Source organism: Fusarium graminearum, chromosome 4 (assembly GCF_000240135.3).
Source record: "Fusarium graminearum PH-1 chromosome 4, whole genome shotgun sequence".
Lineage (NCBI taxonomy): Eukaryota > Fungi > Ascomycota > Sordariomycetes > Hypocreales > Nectriaceae > Fusarium > Fusarium graminearum.
In genome coordinates this window covers 2,694,847-2,715,841 of record NC_026477.1, presented here as the reverse complement: position 1 = coordinate 2,715,841, position 20,995 = coordinate 2,694,847, and the positions used below count along the sequence as shown (strand labels likewise).

The following is a 20,995-nucleotide window of genomic DNA, read 5'->3' as shown; positions in this document are numbered from 1 at the left end:
ATGTGTATTCGCAGACACAGGCATGGCATAAAGAAGTTGCAGGAAGCGAATAATAATATGAATCGCAGGGTAAAGTTAAAAAGGGATCCCAGCTTGTTCTTGTACTAGAAGCAGCCAGTTGAGAGGTAGTGTATTAATAACCACCACCACGTCATGGATAAGACTGCCACATCTACCTGCCCCTTACATCGAATGCATACAGTGCAATATTGCAATTCGATTGTTGCAGCCAGGTTTAACTGTAATACATACATCATATCAATAGACTTGACCACCCCCGCGTGCCCGCCCTCCATGTTGTTGATCATGGTTCCCATGTTCACATGCGTGGGGGAGTTTAAGGCACGCTTTATGAACATTTTCACTACAACTGTTCTCATATTAACTAAGTACATACATCCAACTAAAGCCTAAACAGTATGGAACACGATTGATATATATCTCGTAGCATTGACACCAACTTGATCAACTACAAACCCAAAGTGATCAACTTGCCAAGTACCTCTCCCCGGTCTAGTTAAACGCCGCTGCGTGGGGGGAAACCTGGGGTGACAAGGGGCAAGAAATCTCCGTTATCTGAGCAGCAGTTGAGAGAGAGTGGCCAAGTCAGGGGGCGTTATCTTTGATACTTCCTCTTATCTCCCCCAGACTCTGTACCCCAGATTAACTAACTGCCAGATATGTCGATGAAGTGTGGGAGATCGAGATGAGTTGTTAAATCAAAATGATGAGGTTGTGATATTTGGGAGATTTGTAGTTGCTTTTTGTATTCTTCAGAACGACCAAAACTCGGGCTGAGCAATCCAATAACAGTCAAGAAAGGAGCAGAGTACATCGCGTTCAACCCTAATTTCGACGACGAGAGCGGTGCAAATAACGACGTGAGATTTGACCACAAGATTTACAAACAATGAAGAGAGAAAGAGAACTTATGCGATCGAAGAGTATCCAGATATTGACTTGTATCATAAGAGCTCTGTGCGTTTTAGATCATACAAGTTCGGGACTGGAGCTTCAAATTACTAAAATCAGGAAAATTCTGATATGTTCGTAGTGAGGAAGATGCGAAGGGTCAGATGTTTTCCAGAATGCTATCCGACCTATGGACTATTGTTTTGTGTGGAAATTGAACATCGTCCTGACTATCACTTCTGATATTGGGTGACCTAACCACCCCTTCTTTGTTCTAGCGATATGCTGGATGCTCAGCCATTCTTAGATTGTCCTTTGTAACAGTGCAGTATTTGCCAATGACTGTCAGCACCTTGAGATGACGAGCATAATGAGTCAAAAGCATAGACAGGATCAAATTCTTGAAATACGTATTAGACAAGACATGGTCATCACCACAATCAACGAGACGGTATGTGTGTAGTGCGGCTTTAAACGCCGGATGTGTGCATTTGCTAAATCATTCCCTTATGCCATGCAATGAATGCCCTTCCAAAACCAAATCTAAGCCATGCTACCCCTTGTTTACAAACAGACAGCGAGGTAGCTAATCAAAAGCATAACTGTTGGAACAGATATATACCTCTCACTCTCCGTTCATCCAACCATGGTGTTATATACTCAGGAGAGTAGTACATCCTCATTAATCACAAATTCTTGCTTCCTCCTTTCTCAATCATGCATCTTGCTCCCAGGGTGTCGAGCTTCTACTAATCAACTCGCTTTGTAGCCTGTCGTTCTGATCCTTGAACCATGTCGCGCCTTCTTCCATCTCCTCTCTCATAGCGCGGAGTTCGTTAATAAGATTTTGCGCATCGCTCATGACCCGTTTATGCGAGCTGGATTTGGCTTGGCGCTCTTGAACAGCTTCATCGTCCTCGGCTGCACGCTTTCTCTTGTTTTTGGTGGTGCCACTGTCGGATTCGCTGGTGTCGATAGTATCTTGTGAGTTGGAAATGCGTTGTCTTGTTTCCGAGCGTGCGAAATCGCCTCCGGAAGCTCGGCGGATTGGATAGCTACTGGGCGGGCCCATTATACTACCTCCGAGCCTCTTTTTGTCGTGGTGCATCTCGTTTGCTATTGACTCAGGCACGGCCGTGCCATCAGGCAATTGAACAATACCCATAGCTTTGAGACGCCAGCGTTCGGAGACCCTACTGACACGATTGCCAGGCTCAGGGCTTGAGGTATTTCTTGATGCCATCGGAGGCAGTGAGCGCCTGAAGGTGGCCTGTTGGTCGCCACCGTACTGTTGCCGAAGGGCCCTGGTTTTGGAGCCACCTCTTGATGTGCTGGACTGCTTGCTCGAGACAGAGCTAGCAACAGATGGCGCTCTACGCACAATCCTGGTGATAGCTTCTTGCTCGTTGTCGATTCCGGATAAAACACCAGAAGCGAGTAGTGCACTCTCTTCTTCTGCTTGACGACGCTTGCTGGGCTTTTTGTGCTTGAGGAAGTCCTTCAACTCTTCTGGTCGGTTCAATTCCGCGATCTCGGCCTTTTCACGGGCTGCTCGACGAGCGGCGTCTTTCTGAGCCTTTGCGTGCGCTGCACGTTGTTCTTCGTAGTAGATTCTCATTTGTTCTCGACCACTGCGTCGGAGCCGACTCAAGCGGAGATCGCGTGCAATCTCTTTCCAACGGTAGAAGTACTTGACTGATAGGTTATAGATGCGGAATTGCTCTGCCTTTGCCAAGGCTTGAGCTTCCTCCTCTTTCTTTCTCTTTGCTTCTTCGTCTCGAACATACTTTCGATATACACCTTGGAGAATGTTGTCTAACATGAATGCTTGAAACTCGTCCATGAGTCCGTTATCACCCACTACAAACCATTTAGTGAAATCACCAAGGAGATCGCGTGGTGGTGTTGGCAGTGCCAGGGGAGGGCTTGGCTCTTTGGGTGGGTGAGCGGCTGCCAGAGTCGTTGAAGGCTGAGATACATCGTTACTTTTAGCAGGGGTTGGGAAAGCTGGTGTTCCAATGGATGGGGATGAGAATTGAGGCGTTGACGCAGCAGGCGGCTGTGAGCTGAGAATGCTCGTTGTTGGCTTAGGCGTCTCTTCGTTCTTTGGCGCAGGTCTGTCCAGACCAAGCCCTGTTGTGGGCGTTGATTGTGGTGCACTGTTACTGGTGCTTGATGTAAATGGATTTTGTGGTTGTGTCGTGGTATTAGAGGGAAATGAAGATAGTTGAGGGGTAGGAGGGATGAAGTTGATGGCAGGTGGCTTTGCCGATTCTGCTGTGATAGCTTGATTCTCTGATTTGTCTGTCGATTCTTCCTTACTCGAAGTGGTTTCAGCCGCAGGGATTGCAGGCTTGATCGATGGGAAGGAAAACGTCGGTTTTGCCGCCGGTCCGTTCTCTTTATTTACTGAGGCGAAAGGCTGACCAAATGGGCTACGCGTTGCTGACGTATCTGTGGTGGTTGGCGGTTTGAATGAAGAGGCGAACGGGTTTAACGGATGTGTTGTTCCAGAAGCCTGTGTCATCTGAGAGACAGTATCTGTTTTAGCAGGGGCGTTGCCGGGCAGTGACGGCGTAGATGCAGAAGTGGCTGGCGCAAATGGGTTGCCAGCAGGCTGTTTGGCTGCAGGAGTCAGGCCCGAAGAAAAAGTATTTGGCTGTGGTGTTGGTTGTTGCACAGCAAAGCCGTTGGCGGGCGTGATTCCGTTGAATGTAGTCCCTAGCGAATACAAACGTCAGAACCAGTGGTTTAGGCGTGTTTTTTGCCAGATTTCCAGTGGTTCATCTCGAGCCAACGGTGTTGCTCTGAGTATATCTCAGGAGCGATGGCTTATCGAGTCTCCGGCTGAATGCGATTTCCTATTCGCCTGCAAAATAAAGGCCTTTACATATAATTGTATATGTAGAGAGCCACGGTATGCAGAATCTTTGGCGCACATTAAACAGTAGGGGTGGGGTCTTACCTGAGATGCCGTTAACAGCCTTGTTGTTTCCCCAAGATCCACCAGACACGCTGGGCGACGAAAAGGGACTCGGTGTTGTCGACTTGGGTCCCGTAGGGATCGCAGGTTTGTTGGTAGCTTGAATGCTTGGAGCGAAAGCACTTGCTCCAACAGATCCGTTCGTTTTAGGTTTGGTGCAAGTCGTGTCTTCATATATAGTCTCGTGAATAAGCTGAGGAAGGGTTTTGAAACCACGCTTCTTTTCAACTAAACTATGAGAGAATTGATGTTGCAGTCGAAGGTGAGGTAAGGCAGCTCGATTGTCCAGTTTTGCGTATTGGAGGCTTACGTCAAACGGATTCTCTTCGCATTCGCCGAATTCGATATTGTGAAGTTCTGCAAACTCAATCGCCTGCTCAACAGTATCGAACCGAAGGAATTTGTTCAGCTCAGCAGCCGTCACGTCCTTTGAAGTCTCTCGAGGCCGAGCAAGACCCCGTTTGATAGCAGACAAAATGCAACGGCGGAGTCTGGGGAAATGGCATTCGGCGAAGCAGGCCATCGTATAAGATACTTTGGAGTCCTCCACTATTCGAAAATATGACTGGTATGCTGATGATGCAGCTAATGATGGTGCGTCCTTGAGGGGTCCATGGAAGTCTTGTGTGTTCTGAAGAGCCTCAACCAGCGAAACGGCTGTGCGAACCTCATCAGAGTCCCTCCAGAGATTTGGCTTCCATTGGCGTTGAAGAGTTTCGATAATATTGGAGTCGTATGCGTGGAATATAAGATAGTATGCTCGAAACTCGGGCTCGTTTTCGCAGCGGATGCCTTGGTCATTACAGTCATCGTAGGCGTCGCGGAGAGATAATAGAGCCTTTCCTAGCTGTTCCAATTCCTGTTGTTCCACGAAGTCTTCGGGTGCTTTGCCCTCTTGGGTGAGCAGATGCAGTGCTGTGACATGGAACCTAGCAATATTCTCTAAGACGTAGACTTGCAGTTTCATTTCGTCCGGCGTAAGGGACGAGAAGAAGGTAAAGTCTCGGCGGATCGCTCGTGTTCTGTCCCAAAGGAAGCCGTGTAAGCCTGGCAGTCTCCCATCTTCACGTAATAGATCATCAATAAGATAATCCAATGTCCTTTTGAGAGCCGGGATCGATCGAACATCCATAGGAAGAGGCGCCTCCTGACCAGCAGCAGAACGAGCGAGCTTCTTGATCATGCGACTTGTGTTGGCAAACGTTGTTTTGGGATTCTTCTCGGGCTGGTGAACATCCATCTCGTTGATTCGGGTGATCTTTTCGTATTCAGGACACATATCTTCGCAGATACCCTTGAAGTCGATCGCATCCTGAAGTGTCTTTCGCTTTTCCGGGTCGTCGATTAGGCCAGCCTTTGTTAGTGAGGCGCGTGCCTTGCTGCGGTAGGTTTCGTATTTCTCGCGGAATTTCGTGACCTCGCCCTTGTTCTTAGGATTCCCAGGCTGAGAAGGCCATTGAGGCGGGTGAATACCATCCTTCCGCAACTGCTCGTATACTCTTTTGGCATGAGGGTCATTGGAATTGTGGGCTTCGGGGACGTGATCATCCTGGGCGTCGGCGCTCGATGACGAAGTTGGTCGCGATTCATCACGCGTCGTCGCGAATGGGTTAGAGCCATTATTGCGCGCGTTTTGACCTGCAGGTTTTTTGGTAGAAGGAAAAGCACCGAAGGGGTTCTTCTTTGAATCATTGTTCTTCTTGTCGTCACCTTTACGGCCCTTGGGCCTACCGCCTCCGTCGCTCAGGTTGGCATCTTTGCCCTTGAACCCGGCCTTGGCCTTTCTCTTCGCTTCGCTATCACTATGGTCACCAAAGGCCGATGTTCGCTTATTTCGCTTCGTCTTGGAAGAATCGCTCGCGCCGTCAACACCGAATGCGCTTCCTTTGTCCTCGGACTTGGTCGCGAAAGGATTGAACGCTGGAGAAGGACTCCGCGTTGGTTGACCAAAAGCCGAAAACATCTGGTTTGATGATGCAACAAATGTCGCACTCATCTGGGGAATCGTTTGAGCATGGGGGTTAAGTAAAAGCGCTCGGGATGCGTGGCGTGACGTGTGTAATGGTACAGTAGGTGGTAGATGAATGCTCGAGGTAGAATTGAGCCCATCAAGCTAGCTCCCATTCTGGGGAGCTTTCGTCCAACATGGCCCACTCAACACGTGACGTGCATTAATAGGACAATGAGAAAGGATGAGACATTTGAGCACTTCGCAATAGCGGCATGGAAATATCAATTAAAGAAGAAAATTTAAATGTTTCATTGGTAATGGTTACTCCTAAACTCCTTTTTTGTGTCCCATACAGATTCACCCGATGATCTGATCTGTTCTATCTATTTCGTATTGAATCGTCATTTACCTTACACGACCTCGAATTCGAGCAGGTCCCAATCCCTGTCGGATCTCATCCAGTTGCTCAAGGCCTGTTTGAGCCTTGTTCTTCTTGTTCGTTCTCTTTCCAGGCTTGGTAAAGTTTCCAAGGAAATCATCCATAATGCCATCAAAGTCACTGCGGAGGGGCCCCTGAACGGTTGACATGGTAGACACAGCAGAAACTGACTGCATGTCATCGTCCATGTCCTCATTGTATGCCTCCTCAATCTTGTCGAATCTTGCGTCCAAGAGAGTCATCTGCTCAGTTCGCACTAACGAAGAGGATGTCATGGAGTAACTTGAGTTGTCGGTAAGGGCACCCTTTCTTTTCTTGCGGCGGCCACCGTTGGTGGTAGTTGTCCACATCGACTGCATCTCGGACTGTGATGGCGCAACTGGTGCTTTGGTGACCTTCTGCTCCTTCTTGAACTGCTTGAAATCCTCGAGCCAGTCTTGAGAGGGGCCCTCTTCGGGCTGTTCCATCTGCTTCACAAGCTGGGGCACATCGTCGTCCTTGAACTCCTTAGTAGGCTTTGCTGTGGCATCCGACTCCCAGCCATCGTCCTCGTCAAATCCTGCCTCATCGAATTCGTAGTCTTCTAGCTCTCGGCCATCCTTGGCCAGCTCCTTGAAGATGTCATCGTCTTCATCCACGAATGCGTCATCTTCCAGAGCCTCGAGAACTTCTCGGAGACGAGGGTCCATATCAGGCTGGAATCCCTTGAGGGAATCAGGAATGTCCTGCTGGGCCTCATATGTGGCTCTTGTAAGGTTCTTGGACGGCAACATATCTTCGTCGAGAATGTCTTCTGCACTTTGCTCAATATCCATCTTCTTCAGCGCATCCTCGAGCGACTGCTTCTGCTTTCCCTTGCCCTTGTTTGCGGATGCTGACGACTCAACAAACACAACCTCTCCGCCACCAGTGTTGAGATCGCGCAGATGTTGCATGTAATCGTATTCGGTGTCATCGTAGTAGACACCATAGCTGGCTGCCTCACCCTCGTTCGCGCGGACGCCCTCGGCCTCATAGCCGAGCTCGGAGGCGAGGTCGTCTAGGTCCTTTGACTTGGAAGATCCTTTCTTGGTCTGGGTAGGGTTAAGCACCATTGAAGGCGCATTTTCGTCGTGGATGAGGGGGTCATTCTGCGGTCGGTGCACCAGCGTAAAGTGCTGTGCTGACTTTTTGTCGCTGTTAAGACCATATTAGTATATCATAGTAAATCAAAAGTTTTGCAGTCTTTGTACGTACATCCACTTTCGAGGCATCTTGGCGATTTGAAGCGACAAGAATCTAGTTGTGAGGCGAGCGTGGGTGTTGGGCTTCAATCACACTCATCCGGGTACAGAAAATCTAGCGGGGTGACGAAAAAAATCCTTATCGGAATATCCACAGTTATCCATTACCCTGCTAACTGACTCACACAGTCTAGAACCTGATTGTTTCGGGACAAATTACAGTGTGAGCATGGTAATTGATGTACGGACAAGGACCCCCGAAAATTCCATTTGCCCCTCCAAGAAACAGTCATTATTCAGCGGGGCACACTCAGTTGATCGCTACAGCCCTCTCGTAATTCAGATCAAACCAAACCTTTACACAACACTTATACCCTCATTTGATATATCGTGCCTTGGAACAGAGATTCCTCGTATATCAAAGACAAAAAGCGCATCAAATCACACTTGAAAATAAACCGCTAAAATGGTTCTGGCAAAGTCCAAGAACTCGGTCGGTTTGGGCAACGCCCTCATGAACGATCGCTTCGGTAAAGGCAAGGGAACCGACAGGAAGCGAACTTCCGCCATCACCAGAACAAACCACGCTACAGGCGAGCAATACCTCGTCAACGAGAAGAAGGATGCTGCTTGGGTCAAGATGCGCTCTGTCACGGAGCAAGGCGATCTCGACGAGTTTTTAGCCACAGCCGAGTTGGCAGGAACCGATTTCACTGCTGAGAAGACAAACAACGTCAAGATCATCCACACAGACCAGAAGAACCCATACCTCCTTTCGGCGCAAGAGGAGAAGGATGTTCTTGGAAAGCACAAGCAGCACAAGGGTCGTCTCTCTGTGCCCCGAAGACCCAAGTGGGATTCCACAACAACACCCGACGAGCTCGACCGTCTAGAGCGAGAGAGTTTCCTCAACTGGAGACGCGGCCTAGCTGAGCTCCAAGAGAACAACGATCTTCTTATGACACCATTTGAGCGAAATTTGGAAGTTTGGCGACAACTTTGGCGAGTTATCGAGCGATCAGACCTTATCGTACAGATTGTCGATGCCAGAAACCCTCTACTATTCCGTTCGGAGGATCTCGATGATTACGTCAAGGAAATTGACCCCAAGAAGCAGAACCTTCTCCTTATCAACAAGGCAGATATGATGACGCCTAAGCAGCGCCTGGCTTGGGCGAAGCACCTAACGGAGGCAGGCATCGCTTACCGTTTCTTCTCGGCCGAGTTGGCCAAGGCAGAAAACGAGGCGAGAAATCTCGAGGACTCAGATGATGAGGCTGTTGATTCTCCAGTAGAGGAGCAAGGAGAGAGCAGCGGTCAGCAAGAGCAAGAAGGTGCTTCTCTGACCGAGGAGCCTGAAGAGTCTCAAATCGACCAAGAAGCCAAGGTGGCAGAGGAGACCGACGAGATTGATACACAAATTCTGACAGTCGAGGAGCTGGAGGGTATTTTCCTGAAGCACGCCCCCGCTGACGCAGGTAAGAAGTCTCGAATACCCTGATACACAAGAGCACCAACTAACTCAATGATAGGCTCGGGTCACAAACTGCAAGTTGGTTTAGTCGGTTACCCCAACGTCGGTAAATCGTCCACCATCAACGCTCTCATCGGCTCAAAGAAGGTCTCCGTCTCGTCGACGCCAGGAAAGACCAAGCACTTCCAAACCATCCATCTCAGCCCGGATGTTGTCCTGTGTGATTGTCCCGGTCTCGTCTTCCCCAACTTTGCCACCACCAAAGCCGACCTTGTCTGCAACGGTATCCTTCCCATCGACCAGCTTCGTGAATTTTTGGGCCCCGTCGGTCTTGTAACTCAACGGGTTCCCCAGCCTTTCCTTGAGGCTATCTATGGTATCCATGTCCGTACCCGAGCCATCGAGGAAGGCGGTACCGGGATTCCTACCGCTAGCGAACTTCTCCGTGCGTATGCTCGTGCCCGTGGTTTCCAGACCCAGGGTCTTGGTCAGCCTGATGAGTCTCGAGCTGCTCGTTACATCCTCAAGGACTACGTGGCTGGCAAGCTACTGTTCGTTTCGCCGCCCCCTGGAATCGACGATGCTGCCGACTTCAACCGTGGACTTTACGATGAGGAGCATCTCCCTGAGAAGCGGCGTGCTGCCCTTTCCGCTGCTATGAGCCACCTCTCTGTCGTTGACCCAGCCAGCAGCGAGCCTTTCCTTGCTGATGACGATGATGCCGTCGACCTGGCCTCAACCATCAGCGTCCCTCTTCCCGCTGGCCCTAAGTCCCAGAAGCTCGACAAGGGTTTCTTCGGACCTGGTAGCAACCAGGGCCATGTTAGCAAGCCTTTCAACTACCAATACTCAGACCAAGGCAAGGAGGACCCTCTAGCAGGCAAACACCTGTCAGGCCGAAAGGCCCGCACAATGGTTGCTCTCGAGAACGGCCTGGATCCCAAGGATGTCGCAAAGACATCCAGCAAGAAGCACTTCAAGGGTAACCCCGCAGGAGGAAAGGGTAAACGACGTATCGCTCGCAAGCTGAATGCTGAAGAGGACTAAATAAGAACAAAAACGAAATAAATACGAAAAAAAGAAAAGAATGGAACACAAACGCATTGAGAAGGTACAAAAGGCGGATATTGGAAACGGGTGCATTGGGTCTGGCGGGAAAGGATCTGCTTATGGACAGGCTTCGGGCCAAGCTATGATACGACACATGCATTTGCCGTTATGGACAGCTATGGAATCAAATGAACATTTCTTTTGTTAAGCAATACGATTAAGCATCGATTTAACTATAACTGTGTGTGTTTCAAATGTGTAGGACAAATCTCTGTTGCGATTCATGTCATTCACGTGTCAGATGCTCTAAACTAATAATAATCTCATAACAAAAAAAAGGGAAATCTTTGGGTATTGACTGTCTACTCCCTCCTCAGGTCCGCCCCCGATAAAGATCGTGCCGTGTAATAACAAAGGAAAAAATAAATCAGATGCTGTGCTCATGCATGATGGCATAAGTGCCAGTTGTGCCCCCAACTCCACAAAGCAAAGTCGTCCCCCGTTAAGGCGTTGTGGTATGCTCTATTGCTCAGGTTGATATCCGTAGGTTCGTAGGTAGAAAAAAGGTACATGCGTGTGCGTGTGTGTATGCGTAAATGAAAGAGCAGAGACTCCGGTGTTCGTGGCGTCATGTCAACTTCATCTGACACTTCCTCGCGATTCGCGACCTCCTCTCGACTCTCGGCCTCCCTTCGATTCTCGACGGTCTTCAGACTTAAGGAATAGTCGTTTCGTACCACCGACCTTGCCAAGTTCTCCAAACTGACCGGCCGTCGATGATGCTCTTCGTTCACCGACACTAGCGATTCTGACCTTTTCCTTAACGCTTGCGACCCATGCCTTGTTCTCCTCGCTCATCTCAACCTTCTTGCCGGTAGGTCCCGCAAGTCCGAGGAAAGAACTATCATCCTCTTTCCAGCTGAGGTGAGAGTTCGATCTCGAGCGGCCAAAGACTTCTGAGGGGCCTTCATCCCCGGGTGTTCCGAAACTCAGCTGTGGTGCCTCACTGCCCATGGCACCAACACTCCGGCGCGTCTTACGGACGGATAGAGGTGACATGGGAGACGTTTCTACAGCAGATTGGGGTCGACCTCCAGGGCTCGATCCAACATTAGTTCTTCGTGAGTTGGGTGATTCTGGAAGAACCTCCACCTTGGCATTGGTTGCAGCAGATCGTCGCTTGTGATGGCTTGCATACTCTTTGAGGTATTCACCAAGGTCAGCCCAACCACCACCCACGCGAACCATAACTCGTTCTCCCTGTTCACCAACACAGCGAATGAAGAGTTTGATTGGGGCTTCACCAGTCGATCTAGACAGGTGGTAGACCTTAATCTCCGAGTGTCCGCGGTTTCGCACCCTGGTATTCTTTACTGGTGAAAGAGTAAAAGAAGGTGTACCCGCCCTAGAGGTAGAGGAGAGGCCTGATGTACTTCTTCGGAATGGCTCGATAGAGGGCCTCTTCCTCACACGCGGCAACTGCAAGTCCGGGGGGTTAAGGTTGACCTTGGATTCGGTAGACAACTTGATCTTTGCGGGTATAGAATTGATAATGTCGCTGATTTGCTGTTGTAGATGCTGATCACCAGCACTAGGTCGGTGTTCAAAGGGAGTAGGATATTCTGAGATTGAGAAAGAGTCATCAAACTCATCCTCGAAAGATTCTTCTATTTGTTGCATTTGCATGGGTGACATGTCGAGGTCATCAACAGTACGGTCCGGTCCTCGGAAAGGGCTGCCGAGAGGTGCTGGCAGGAGCTCCCTTGAGTCCATAGGTGGAGAGCTTGGCGGGCTTGCTTGGAAGTACTCGGCTTCACGAATTCGGTTTCTAGGCAGGTCAGGAGAGCCAGACACCTCTGGGGGGTCGCTAGATAAGGTTGCGAAATTCATGCTTGATGAACGGACGGCAAGCTGTCGAGATGGGTCCATTCTTGGTCGGGGTAGAGGCAGAGGGCGAAGAGGTGGTAGTTCGGGAGAAATTTCTCGGTCATAATCGTGCGAGAAGCTATAGCTGTAATCAGGTGTCTCAGGGGTACGAGTCAAGTCTGTTGGGGAGATGAGGTCCTCCTCGATACTTTGTCTTGGTGCCTTGGGAGTACCAGGCATGACGTCTCTTGTCCCATCAAAGGTGTCATTTTCTTCTTCGAAGGTCTCGTCGACCTCTTGAATAGGGAGAAATGATGGGGGACTCTCAGGCTCACTCTCTGATGAACTGTCTCTCTTATGCCATCCAGGCACGATAGTGTCGGCCTCGGACAAGCCAGAAGTAACTCTCGACTTGACAGGTTCCATAGACATGTTGACATCGTCAGATGATTCGTTCCTAATTATCTTAGGTGGTAGAAGCAATGGGATCGGCACAACGCCCATGCTGGTGTTAATAGGGGTGTCGTCATCGCTATAGGATTCGTCGGCGGCCAGACTTTCACCAAGTACAGCAGGCTCCTTGGCTTCTGCATCTTGTTTGACTGGCGACGGTGATCGTGGAGGTTCTGTGGATTGTGGTGGTGGGTCTGTTTGTGCAGGGGTATTCCGCTCAGTTTCTCGGATCTTCTGTTCGCATACGACAACCCAATCACTATAACTCGACTCGACAGCTTCCATACGGTCCAGCCAGTCCCCGGGCAAAGTATCGGGTAGACCTTCTAAGCAATCGAGCATGTAGTCAAGAGATCGACCCGGACGTGCAATCAATTGCTCGATATGCTTCTTCATGACGTCAAAAGTCTCTCTTGTAAGTGTTGAATCTTGTGGGGAGGTGTTGTCTTTTTGTGGTGTATCTCTTGTATGTAGAGAAATGGCCTTGAAAGCGGATTGCAGAGCGACTTCAGCGTCCTCCAAGGCAAGTAGTAGGGTTGGTACGCGGCGTAAGGCGCAAAGGCGCAAGTCCCATGTCTGCAACAAGCGTCTCAGGTTGTTTAAAACAGGCAGCGCATTCATGACAATTGTCATGATGACCGCTGTGTGGTCTTCCATACGATTGTAGCTTGAACGTGAGAGTTGGCCAGCTGCGTTGAATTCATTGAGCGGAGTGCCCGGCCGGGACATTAGATCGATGTGATTCATTCGAATGTGTGTCTTGATATCCTCAATACCGAGATCGGACAAATCACGTTGAATATCAGCGACTCTCCGGTCGTAAGTTGCTACGTCTCGAGCTAGCAAACTCCCCATCCATTGGTCATCTCCCTCCTCGGGTACGGAGAGCTGCATCGTTTTTCTTTTAAGCTCCTCCTCACTGGGCATCTCGAAACCGGAAGAGCCTGACCCGGATGGCCATGGCCAAGATTGTAGCTCCTCGAGCCATACCCAGATGGCATGCGACGCAAGGGCGGTACGCATTGTAAATTCTCGATCGGAAGTGGAAAATTTGTCGAGCGACGCCCTCAGGGCGCCGGTGGCGGTATTGAGGGCATCGACGACATTGCGCGGGCCGAGATTGGCAAGTATATCATCGGAAATTCTGTTTCTCGGGGGCGGCGAAGTGGAAGTGGTATGGGCGTGGGCATGTGCATGGCGCGCATGCCTGGCGACTTGCGTAGGTGTATCGCTCATGGCTACTCTTGGTAATTCTATTATCCAGCAGACAGACAAACGGGGGTCGGATGGATGAATCGTAGAATCATGATCTGTCTAGGAGCCTGGGGACAGGTCGATAGGGCGGGAGACAGTGATGGTTTTGATGCCCATGTCGAAGAAGATACGTAAGTCGTCAAGTTGGTCGCCGTCAGTCGTTAGGCCTCTTTTTTCAAATTCTTTCTCTTCTTTTCCTTTCTTTTCCTTTTTTCTTAGGTCTGATTGGTAGCGTGGTGACGTGAAGATACTTGTTCGATGCAGCAAGGATGCCAATGCGGGTCGGAAAACAACTCAGTGTTTTAAAAAAGATGAAGTGGTTGGTGACACAGATGTCGTCTACTGCAAAGTAGGGATAAGTAATCGGATGGCAAGCCGGTAAGAGGTTTAAAAAAAGGAGCGACAAAGAGGGCCTTGGCTAGGCTAAGCCACTCTGAAAGATGAGGCAGCGAAAGAGAAACGAGGTAATCGCCGATGCTAAGATGGCGGTCAAAAAAATTGACCTGGCGGAGAGGTTGGAGTGGTTAATATTAAGTAGAGGTTGAGGTCTCAATCGGAGGTTCTTGAGTGGACGGAGAGCGGGCCACGTCGCGGTCAAGTCCCGTCGCGGTGCAGCAAAGTCGTGGATCCTGCTGCAGCTGAGAAGCCTGTAATAACTGATGTCTTGCGCTGGACGATGGAGTTTGTACAGGTGTTTAGCGCCCTGGTTTTTAAATAAACCCAAGACTAATACGATTCAGTGGCTTGGTTCGTCTTTGTTGGTCAGCCAAGGTTGCAGATTGATTCGAATGCTCCGTACACCCCGAACTCAGAGGACAAACAAACACAAGGCGGGTAGACGGATAATCGTAGCAGGTTTGACGTCGCTCAAAGTCAATAAAAATGTCAGCTGGTGATAAATTGGCTACTGCGACTTATGTGATAGCCGGATTAGGACAAGATGTAGATAGTTGATGACGAGCGAGTGAGTGAGTGAGTGCGTGTTGTCGAGAATGTAATGAACGAATAAGAGAGATGATGAAACAAGTGATGTTAATGGCAGTAAAGAATGATGAAGAAAGTAACAGGGAACGCCTTGTTAGAGAATCAGGCTCATCGGCTTTTGCTAGAGCTATACAATGAACAGAGCTTTGGTTGCTTGCTTGTTTGAAGCTGTGACCACTTTGCGCGCCAACGTCTACTGTATCAGCTGATTGATGATGTATAGATTAAGTCTCTTCAAGGATGATGAAGAGGCATAGAGGCATAAAATGACCATTGACGAATGAGGTATAAAAAGCAGATGCCAAGTAGACAAAGAATAATGATCATAGTCGCAGAATATTCAAAGGAAAAAGAAATGATGTCGGGTCAAGGTTCAGACGATGAGATGAGATAGGCTAGGTTGGTTGAAAGGAGGAAGAAATGAGCCCTCTCGACAAGGGCAACATGATTGACATGCGTATTAACTAGGTAACTGGCCAACTAGCTAACTATACATAGTAACGTAGCTGTACATGTATAATTAAGAAGGGCCCCCTCCCCTCCTTTGCCCTTCGCCTCAATCTCATCTCATCTCGCCTGTTGTGGTTTCTGCTTCTGGCCCCATAATCGCAATTCCTCCGGCTCTTGGTTCGCCTCCCACGCAACTAAAGACCTGACTAAAGGGAAACCCGAAAAAACTTGCTTGCAGGAAGAAAAGACCTTAAAAAAGGAGATCTCGCTTTGGCCTGAATGATCCGCTTCAGATACCCGGTTGACGACCAAGCGAAAGACTTAGCTTGATTACCATGCACAACAAGACCAGGGGGTGGCAGCAGAGAAGTTATGAATGAACAGACTCAAAGGCTTTGACTAACTACTTTTAAATATTTGACGATTATTTACTTTTTTGTTCCTGGATAGCGTCTGGATCTGCAGCACATGATAACTGACTGTGCCTGGACTAACTTGACTCCCGTTAGCCCAAGACAATTGAAAGGGGGTTAATAAAAGAATTCAAGACTTGTAAACTTGCATATCCCATTCCTCTCAAAGCCATTGCTCCTTCCGGCACATTATGTCTCTCTCGTGCCAATCATTTCATCATCACCAGACCCCATCTCTGTTCATAGCTCCAGTTCTAGCTCTAGCTACCCACCCCTGTCAATTATCACCCTGTCAGCCGTCATGACGGTAATTAAAGAATGTCAACAAACACAATACATACGCCGTCCACAACAGCCGTCTAATTTCGCATGTTTCTGTGGAGTATCAGTACTTCACGGATACATGTCCTGCCTTTGCGCCTCTCACTTTTTCTGAATCTGATTCAATTCACTGAGAACTATCAGTATGCCGTGCAGCAAACCCCAAGCTCCTCGTCTGTGACTGGGAACATCCGGGCATCTACCCCATTTTTCAAGCTCCATGGCCCTCCCCTGTAAGTAGGGTCTTCCTGGTGAGACATTCACATGTTTTCAGCTACGCCGCCCCGCTGCAGCACAAAAGTGTTGGCTTGAGGTTGGATATGTTCTCAAGCAATTTGCGGAATTGTACTCGGTAGCCCTCACAAAGGTGTGGTATATTAGTAGTGACAAACGCAGTATCCGTAGTATTACACAGTATCACAGTGTGGTAGGACGTCGACCCTTGTTATCACACGGGAGGTCTGCAGCTGGAACTCGCGTTCATCAGCTCACCAGCCTCATTCCATCTCAGTATAGCTTCGGTCACATTCGAGTCACATTCTTCAAACTCATTTAAATCACCCTCAAGAATGCTCAGAATTAAATATAACTTTTGTCATCATCAACCTATCTGTTAACTAAACTAAAAAAGGCGAGATAAAAGTCCACCATCAAAAGATAGACTGAAAGCCCCTGAAGGCGTCTCTTCCTAGTCTGTGCGTGATATCCAACGCCAAAAAAAAAAAAAAAGCCAATGTGTTCATCAACCGTCATGTCGAGCGTTACTTTTTGTTCGTGCCATTGAGAAACACAACCCATATCCAAGACAACCATCGTTTCCACGCCAGAAAAATGAATACGCCACCCAGGGTCGGAGCCCGCGCTCAAAAACGCCCGCCTCTAATGCATTGCAAACATGCACACCAGGTAACTAAATATGAGGTCCAATCCAAAAAGTAATCCATCCAGCGTTATGTGTAGATAGAAGCACGAGCTTTGAAACTCTATGCCGATGCGGTAATATCGCGGTTTTCAGGCTGACGAGCTGCTGCGTCTGTCTCGGCGTTCATTGCCCAGGTCAGAGCTTGCTCAGCAGACATGGTGGGCTCTTCAACGCCCAATACGCCAGCGATCAAGTTGTCGTCTTGATTGTTAACACCTTCAGGGGGGAATTGAAGCCACTGATCAACATCGAAATCGGTTCCGGCCACAGCGTTCCAGTCAAACTCATCATGACCCTGCATGAAATCAAGATCCATATTGCCAACATCTAGCTGAATCTCTTCAGAGCCAGCGCTTACGCTGGGTGTCAATCCAGCGGCAGGGGAATCCATCTCAGTCGTGGGCGGTGATTGCGTAGGCATCTCCAGAGCTGCAGCATTGACAGTGTTTGGTGGCATCATAGTGGGCGTTGCCGCCGCAGGCTGAGGCTCCTTTGGTCTCTCGTTGAACAGCGACTCAGAAGCGGTCATATATGGCGCATTTTCCGGAGGCGGTGTCTGGGCGCTGAATTCAATCGGCACACGCTTCATCATAGCCAATGTCGAAGGAGCAACGCTAGAGTTGATGTCGATAGCAGCCTTACGGAGAGCAGCATCAAGGAAGCCAGTTGCGTAGTCAGCCGCAGCATACACCTCTCGAAGCTTCTCCATAACTCGCATGCACTGGCGGAATCCTCGCGTGGCACGCTCCCGAGCTTGAGGAGCAGGGTTCTTCATCTCGAGGAGATGGATAATCATGGCAGGGAGAATGACTGTAACACCAGTTGTAGGCAAGAATCGCTCCAGGCGGTACTGGTGAAGCTCTGTGGCCATTCGGGTGATGTGCATCGCGGCATCACGTACCCGCAATCGAGACATATCTTGGACTTGCCGGGATGTTGTAGGGGCCTGGAGAGGCGATGATGGCAAGAACTGAGGACGGTGAAGGGCTGAAATGGTGGTGTAATAAACCATATGCAGCAGTGTTCGTTGCACAGCAACTGTCGATCGTCCGTCCTTGACATCCAAGGGTGTCAGGGTGCGATATTGACAGCAGGCTGGAAGTGACTCAGCCCATGCCATGAGTTCATGGTCTACCTCAGTAACGCTCTCGACATTATCCAGCTGTTTGTTGGGGAAAAGCATCATTGTGCTGTTGGTAGTGTTTTCCGGCTTCATTTTATCACGGATCAAGACAGAGTATTGCGCCTTGAGCATGCGACTGATGCAGACGCAAAGCTGTGCCTTGGCAATACACATAGTGGCCAATTCCCGTTGCATATCAGTGTTGCGAACCAATGCGCAGGTGCTTGGAATAACAGTGTTGCTCTCAGGGAGCATCTCAATTTCAAAGTCGCTCTCCTCAAGCATGGGAACGTCGAAGTCCTCGTCCTTGATACGTGTGGGACGTCGCATTCCGAGTGCGATAAGACGGTCTCGCATGAAGCATGACCACCAGATTCGCTTCCAGAGCTTCTGCTTTGCCGGTGCCATGCTCGTGGATCCGGGGTTGCGGTGAAGACCGATGGTGTGTGCCAGTGAAATGGCCACACCCATCCAATGCCATGTGTCTTTCTGGTCATCTGGCGTTTCGTACCAGTATGTCATCAAAAGCAGTGCCTGCACAAGCACAAGGCGATCTGACTCGTAATCAAAGTCGTACAGCAACTATATGCAAGTTAGTCTAAGCCAATACCATGTGGTCGGATTTGTCACCCACCCTTGTCTTCTGGAAAAAGGACTTGCGGGCTGCTTTCCGCGTTGTGTAACCACCCTCCCTGAGGTACCTCATGTCAACGAACGCTGACGCTGCAAACATGACGGCCTGGTAGAGGAACAGACTGGTCTGGCCATTCTGACCATCACGGCTGCTGATAACGCCGAGGAAGGCGTTCAAGTCCATAAGCGGCATGTAAGGATGCACATATTCAACGTAAGCCTGGAGTAAGGCATTCTGTAGTGGCAAGGTGGGCACAGAAAGCGCACCCTTGATCTTCAGATAATCAACATCTTCGGGCGCAATCTTGTTCGGCAGAGGTCGCAAAAACGAAGGAAACTGAGGCTTTGGGAGTTCCTTTTCCTCAAGAGAGCCAAGCAGCTGAGTGTTGCGTAGTGAATCGAAGAAGGCGGGATCTGGGATGATACTGGACCATGACGAACGATGGGCGTTGGATTCTATTGGGTGCACCTTGTTGAGGGAAGACGAGTCCCGGCGGTAGCCAGATCGTTGATCTAAGGTCTCGTGGTCAGCCAAATTTCCTCCAAGTTGCAACTTGTCCAATTCCCATGTGATCGAGGGGTGCAGTTGATCGAGTAAGCGCAAACATGAGGTCCCGTACAGACAGTGGGGTACAGGGGGCGGCTGAAAATGCGGAGAACGGACATGAACCCCCAAAAAAGAAAGTATGAGAGCCAATTGAGAGGGCTAAGACAAAGCGGAGCGCACAGAAAATGAGGGTTAAAGGCTAGAGGCGTAGCGCAACGTATCGCTGTCAATAGCAGTAAAAAACTTACAGATCATGTGAGGGACGTGGCTGTCGAGTGCGGAGCTGTTAAGAAAAGTGCTGGGCCCATCGATGCTGCTTGATGAAATAACTGAGCCACTGCTTGGTCGTCGAAGATCGGCCGTGCTTATTATGCCTGGATTTGTGCTCTTGCTGGCGCTGGCACTGGCACTTGGGCCTGTGGGGTTGCCAATTGATGGTGTCGTTTTGCAGCGCAACTGGGCTTCTGTGGAGACAGACTGGCCTGTGGTGCTGGCCGTGTAAAGGTTCTTCCTGTAATGATCGTTAGTGATCTAAACTCAACGCAGCTTTCAATTTGATTCAATTGTGCTTTTTTGCATGATGCATTCCTGGTCCATGGTCTCCAATCATACCGAGATTCGGTGGAAGAAACTGGAGCATCGGAAGACGGATCCATGACCAGACAGGAGATTCACTCACTTTCTTCTTCGGCTCTCCTGGACAACGCACTGCTCAACTGTCAGTCACTGCTTTCTAAACCTAGAGTGTATTGACTCTGGCGGTCAACAATCGAGATCGAGAAACGTACCTCGACGTTATCCCAACGGCAGTTTCCACAGGGAGCTCCCTCGACAACATCGCATCGAACTTTTCGGGCCCGACACGACACGCAAGCACGGGCAGCGCGTCGCTTCGTAATCTTTTCTGGTTGATCTGAGTCGCCCGATGGTGAAGAGCGCTTTTTGCTGTTCTTTTCGGTGATTGTCTTTGATGTTGATGTTGGCGATGGCGGAGCAGCCGCGCCTTGTGATGATTCCGTTGTCATAGCCATGGTTGTGGTGATATGACTGTGAGTAATTTTGTGTTCGTGTAGACGTTTCAGTATCGTCTATAATACCTCTAAAAGAGGGTCGTATCCAGTGTTTTAGATGTCTGAATTGAACGTATTCGGATATGACGGAAGTAAGGCTGTCAAGATTAACTTGAAGTGAGGCGATAAGTGTCGTAGCTATAAATCATTGAATGTCCGATATGACAAAATAGGAGCGGTAGAGTGGAGATTTTTTGAATAATATGTAGATCTGAGTAGTTGTCGTGCAAGTTCAATTGGATTTGTAGCTGGTTAAATCTTGTCGTAATCGATCCTTTGCTTGAGATGAGTGGAGAATAGATGAGTCTGTAAAAGGTGCGAGATCAAGCTCAAATATAAATATCGAGATTTGAGGTGTGACTTGAGGCAGATAACCAATACCCTTCTAGAATAGAAGACTTAGGAGAAGGTTCACGGTCAAAGAGGAACAAGAACAAAAGTCTTGTCTTGTGAAGTAGGTACGTAGGAAGATTATGAAGCCAAGGGGATGGAAATCCGGGGGAAGCAGGTGGGGGGTGTGGATGGTTATTATATTCTCATGGTTAGTCTAGTCTATGGTCACGGAGCGGGACTCGACAAGTTTGATCGATGAAATAATAGTCGAAAAGGTCAAGAACAGTAACAAAGAGAGCAAGTGGAGGAGGGTGTGTACGGTACAAGAATGTACGAGGCATTTGAGCTCTGGGTAAGGGTGTCGATGGCGTTGAGCGCAGACGACAGGGCTCGTCAGAGGGTGGGTCTATCGAGCCCACAGCGAGGAACCTGGATGATGGATACTGTGAGCGGAGACCTGGGCCCAAGCAGGTAACGCTGCTCTCTAGCCCATCACTGAACAGGACAGGACATTCTGGAGGTGCCACCGTGACATTGACACTGATTTATTGGGGTGCGTGTGGGGATTTCTATAGGCCATGACGGGGAACTGTT

At 49.3% G+C, this 20,995-nt stretch overlaps 5 protein-coding genes across 5 annotated transcripts; 1 reads left to right on the top strand and 4 right to left on the bottom strand.

Moving 5' to 3' along the window:
• Positions 1–1,627: 1,627 nt before the first annotated feature.
• FGSG_07196 (uncharacterized protein) lies at positions 1,628–5,891 on the bottom strand (the record flags this gene model as incomplete). Its single annotated transcript, XM_011328619.1, has 2 exons — positions 1,628–3,633; positions 3,878–5,891. 2 exons carry the CDS (start codon positions 5,889–5,891, stop codon positions 1,628–1,630), a joined length of 4,020 nt encoding a protein of 1,339 aa, XP_011326921.1.
• Positions 5,892–5,977: 86 nt separating this feature from the next.
• FGSG_07195 (uncharacterized protein) lies at positions 5,978–7,580 on the bottom strand. Its single transcript, XM_011328618.1, has 2 exons — positions 7,522–7,580; positions 5,978–7,461 (listed from the first exon to the last, which is right to left on the bottom strand). Exons 1-2 carry the CDS (start codon positions 7,536–7,538, stop codon positions 6,252–6,254), a joined length of 1,227 nt encoding a protein of 408 aa, XP_011326920.1. The 5' UTR covers positions 7,539–7,580; the 3' UTR covers positions 5,978–6,251.
• Positions 7,581–7,870: 290 nt separating this feature from the next.
• Positions 7,871–10,067, top strand: FGSG_07194 (uncharacterized protein). The gene is made up of 2 exons (XM_011328617.1): positions 7,871–8,986; positions 9,041–10,067. Exons 1-2 carry the CDS (start codon positions 7,975–7,977, stop codon positions 10,027–10,029), a joined length of 2,001 nt encoding a protein of 666 aa, XP_011326919.1. The 5' UTR covers positions 7,871–7,974; the 3' UTR covers positions 10,030–10,067.
• A 604-nt stretch (positions 10,068–10,671) lies between these two features.
• On the bottom strand, positions 10,672–13,587 carry FGSG_07193 (uncharacterized protein; the record flags this gene model as incomplete). Its single annotated transcript, XM_011328616.1, has 1 exon — positions 10,672–13,587. The coding sequence occupies one exon, from the start codon at positions 13,585–13,587 to the stop codon at positions 10,672–10,674; it is 2,916 nt and encodes a 971-aa protein (XP_011326918.1).
• A 3,169-nt stretch (positions 13,588–16,756) lies between these two features.
• Positions 16,757–20,029, bottom strand: FGSG_07192 (cutinase transcription factor 1 beta; the record flags this gene model as incomplete). Its single annotated transcript, XM_011328615.1, has 5 exons — positions 16,757–18,400; positions 18,453–18,964; positions 19,247–19,509; positions 19,678–19,706; positions 19,787–20,029. The coding sequence occupies 5 exons, from the start codon at positions 20,027–20,029 to the stop codon at positions 16,757–16,759; spliced, it is 2,691 nt and encodes an 896-aa protein (XP_011326917.1).
• Between the last annotated feature and the right edge of the window lie 966 nt (positions 20,030–20,995).

Bases quoted from the DNA above. Each gene is read 5' to 3' on its own strand.
- FGSG_07194 (XM_011328617.1), top strand. From the start codon at position 7,975: ATGGTTCTGGCAAAGTCCAAGAACTCGGTCGGTTTGGGCAACGCCCTC. The intron at 8,987-9,040 runs GTAAGAAGTCTC...ACTCAATGATAG, and splicing joins GCACGCCCCCGCTGACGCAG to GCTCGGGTCACAAACTGCAA.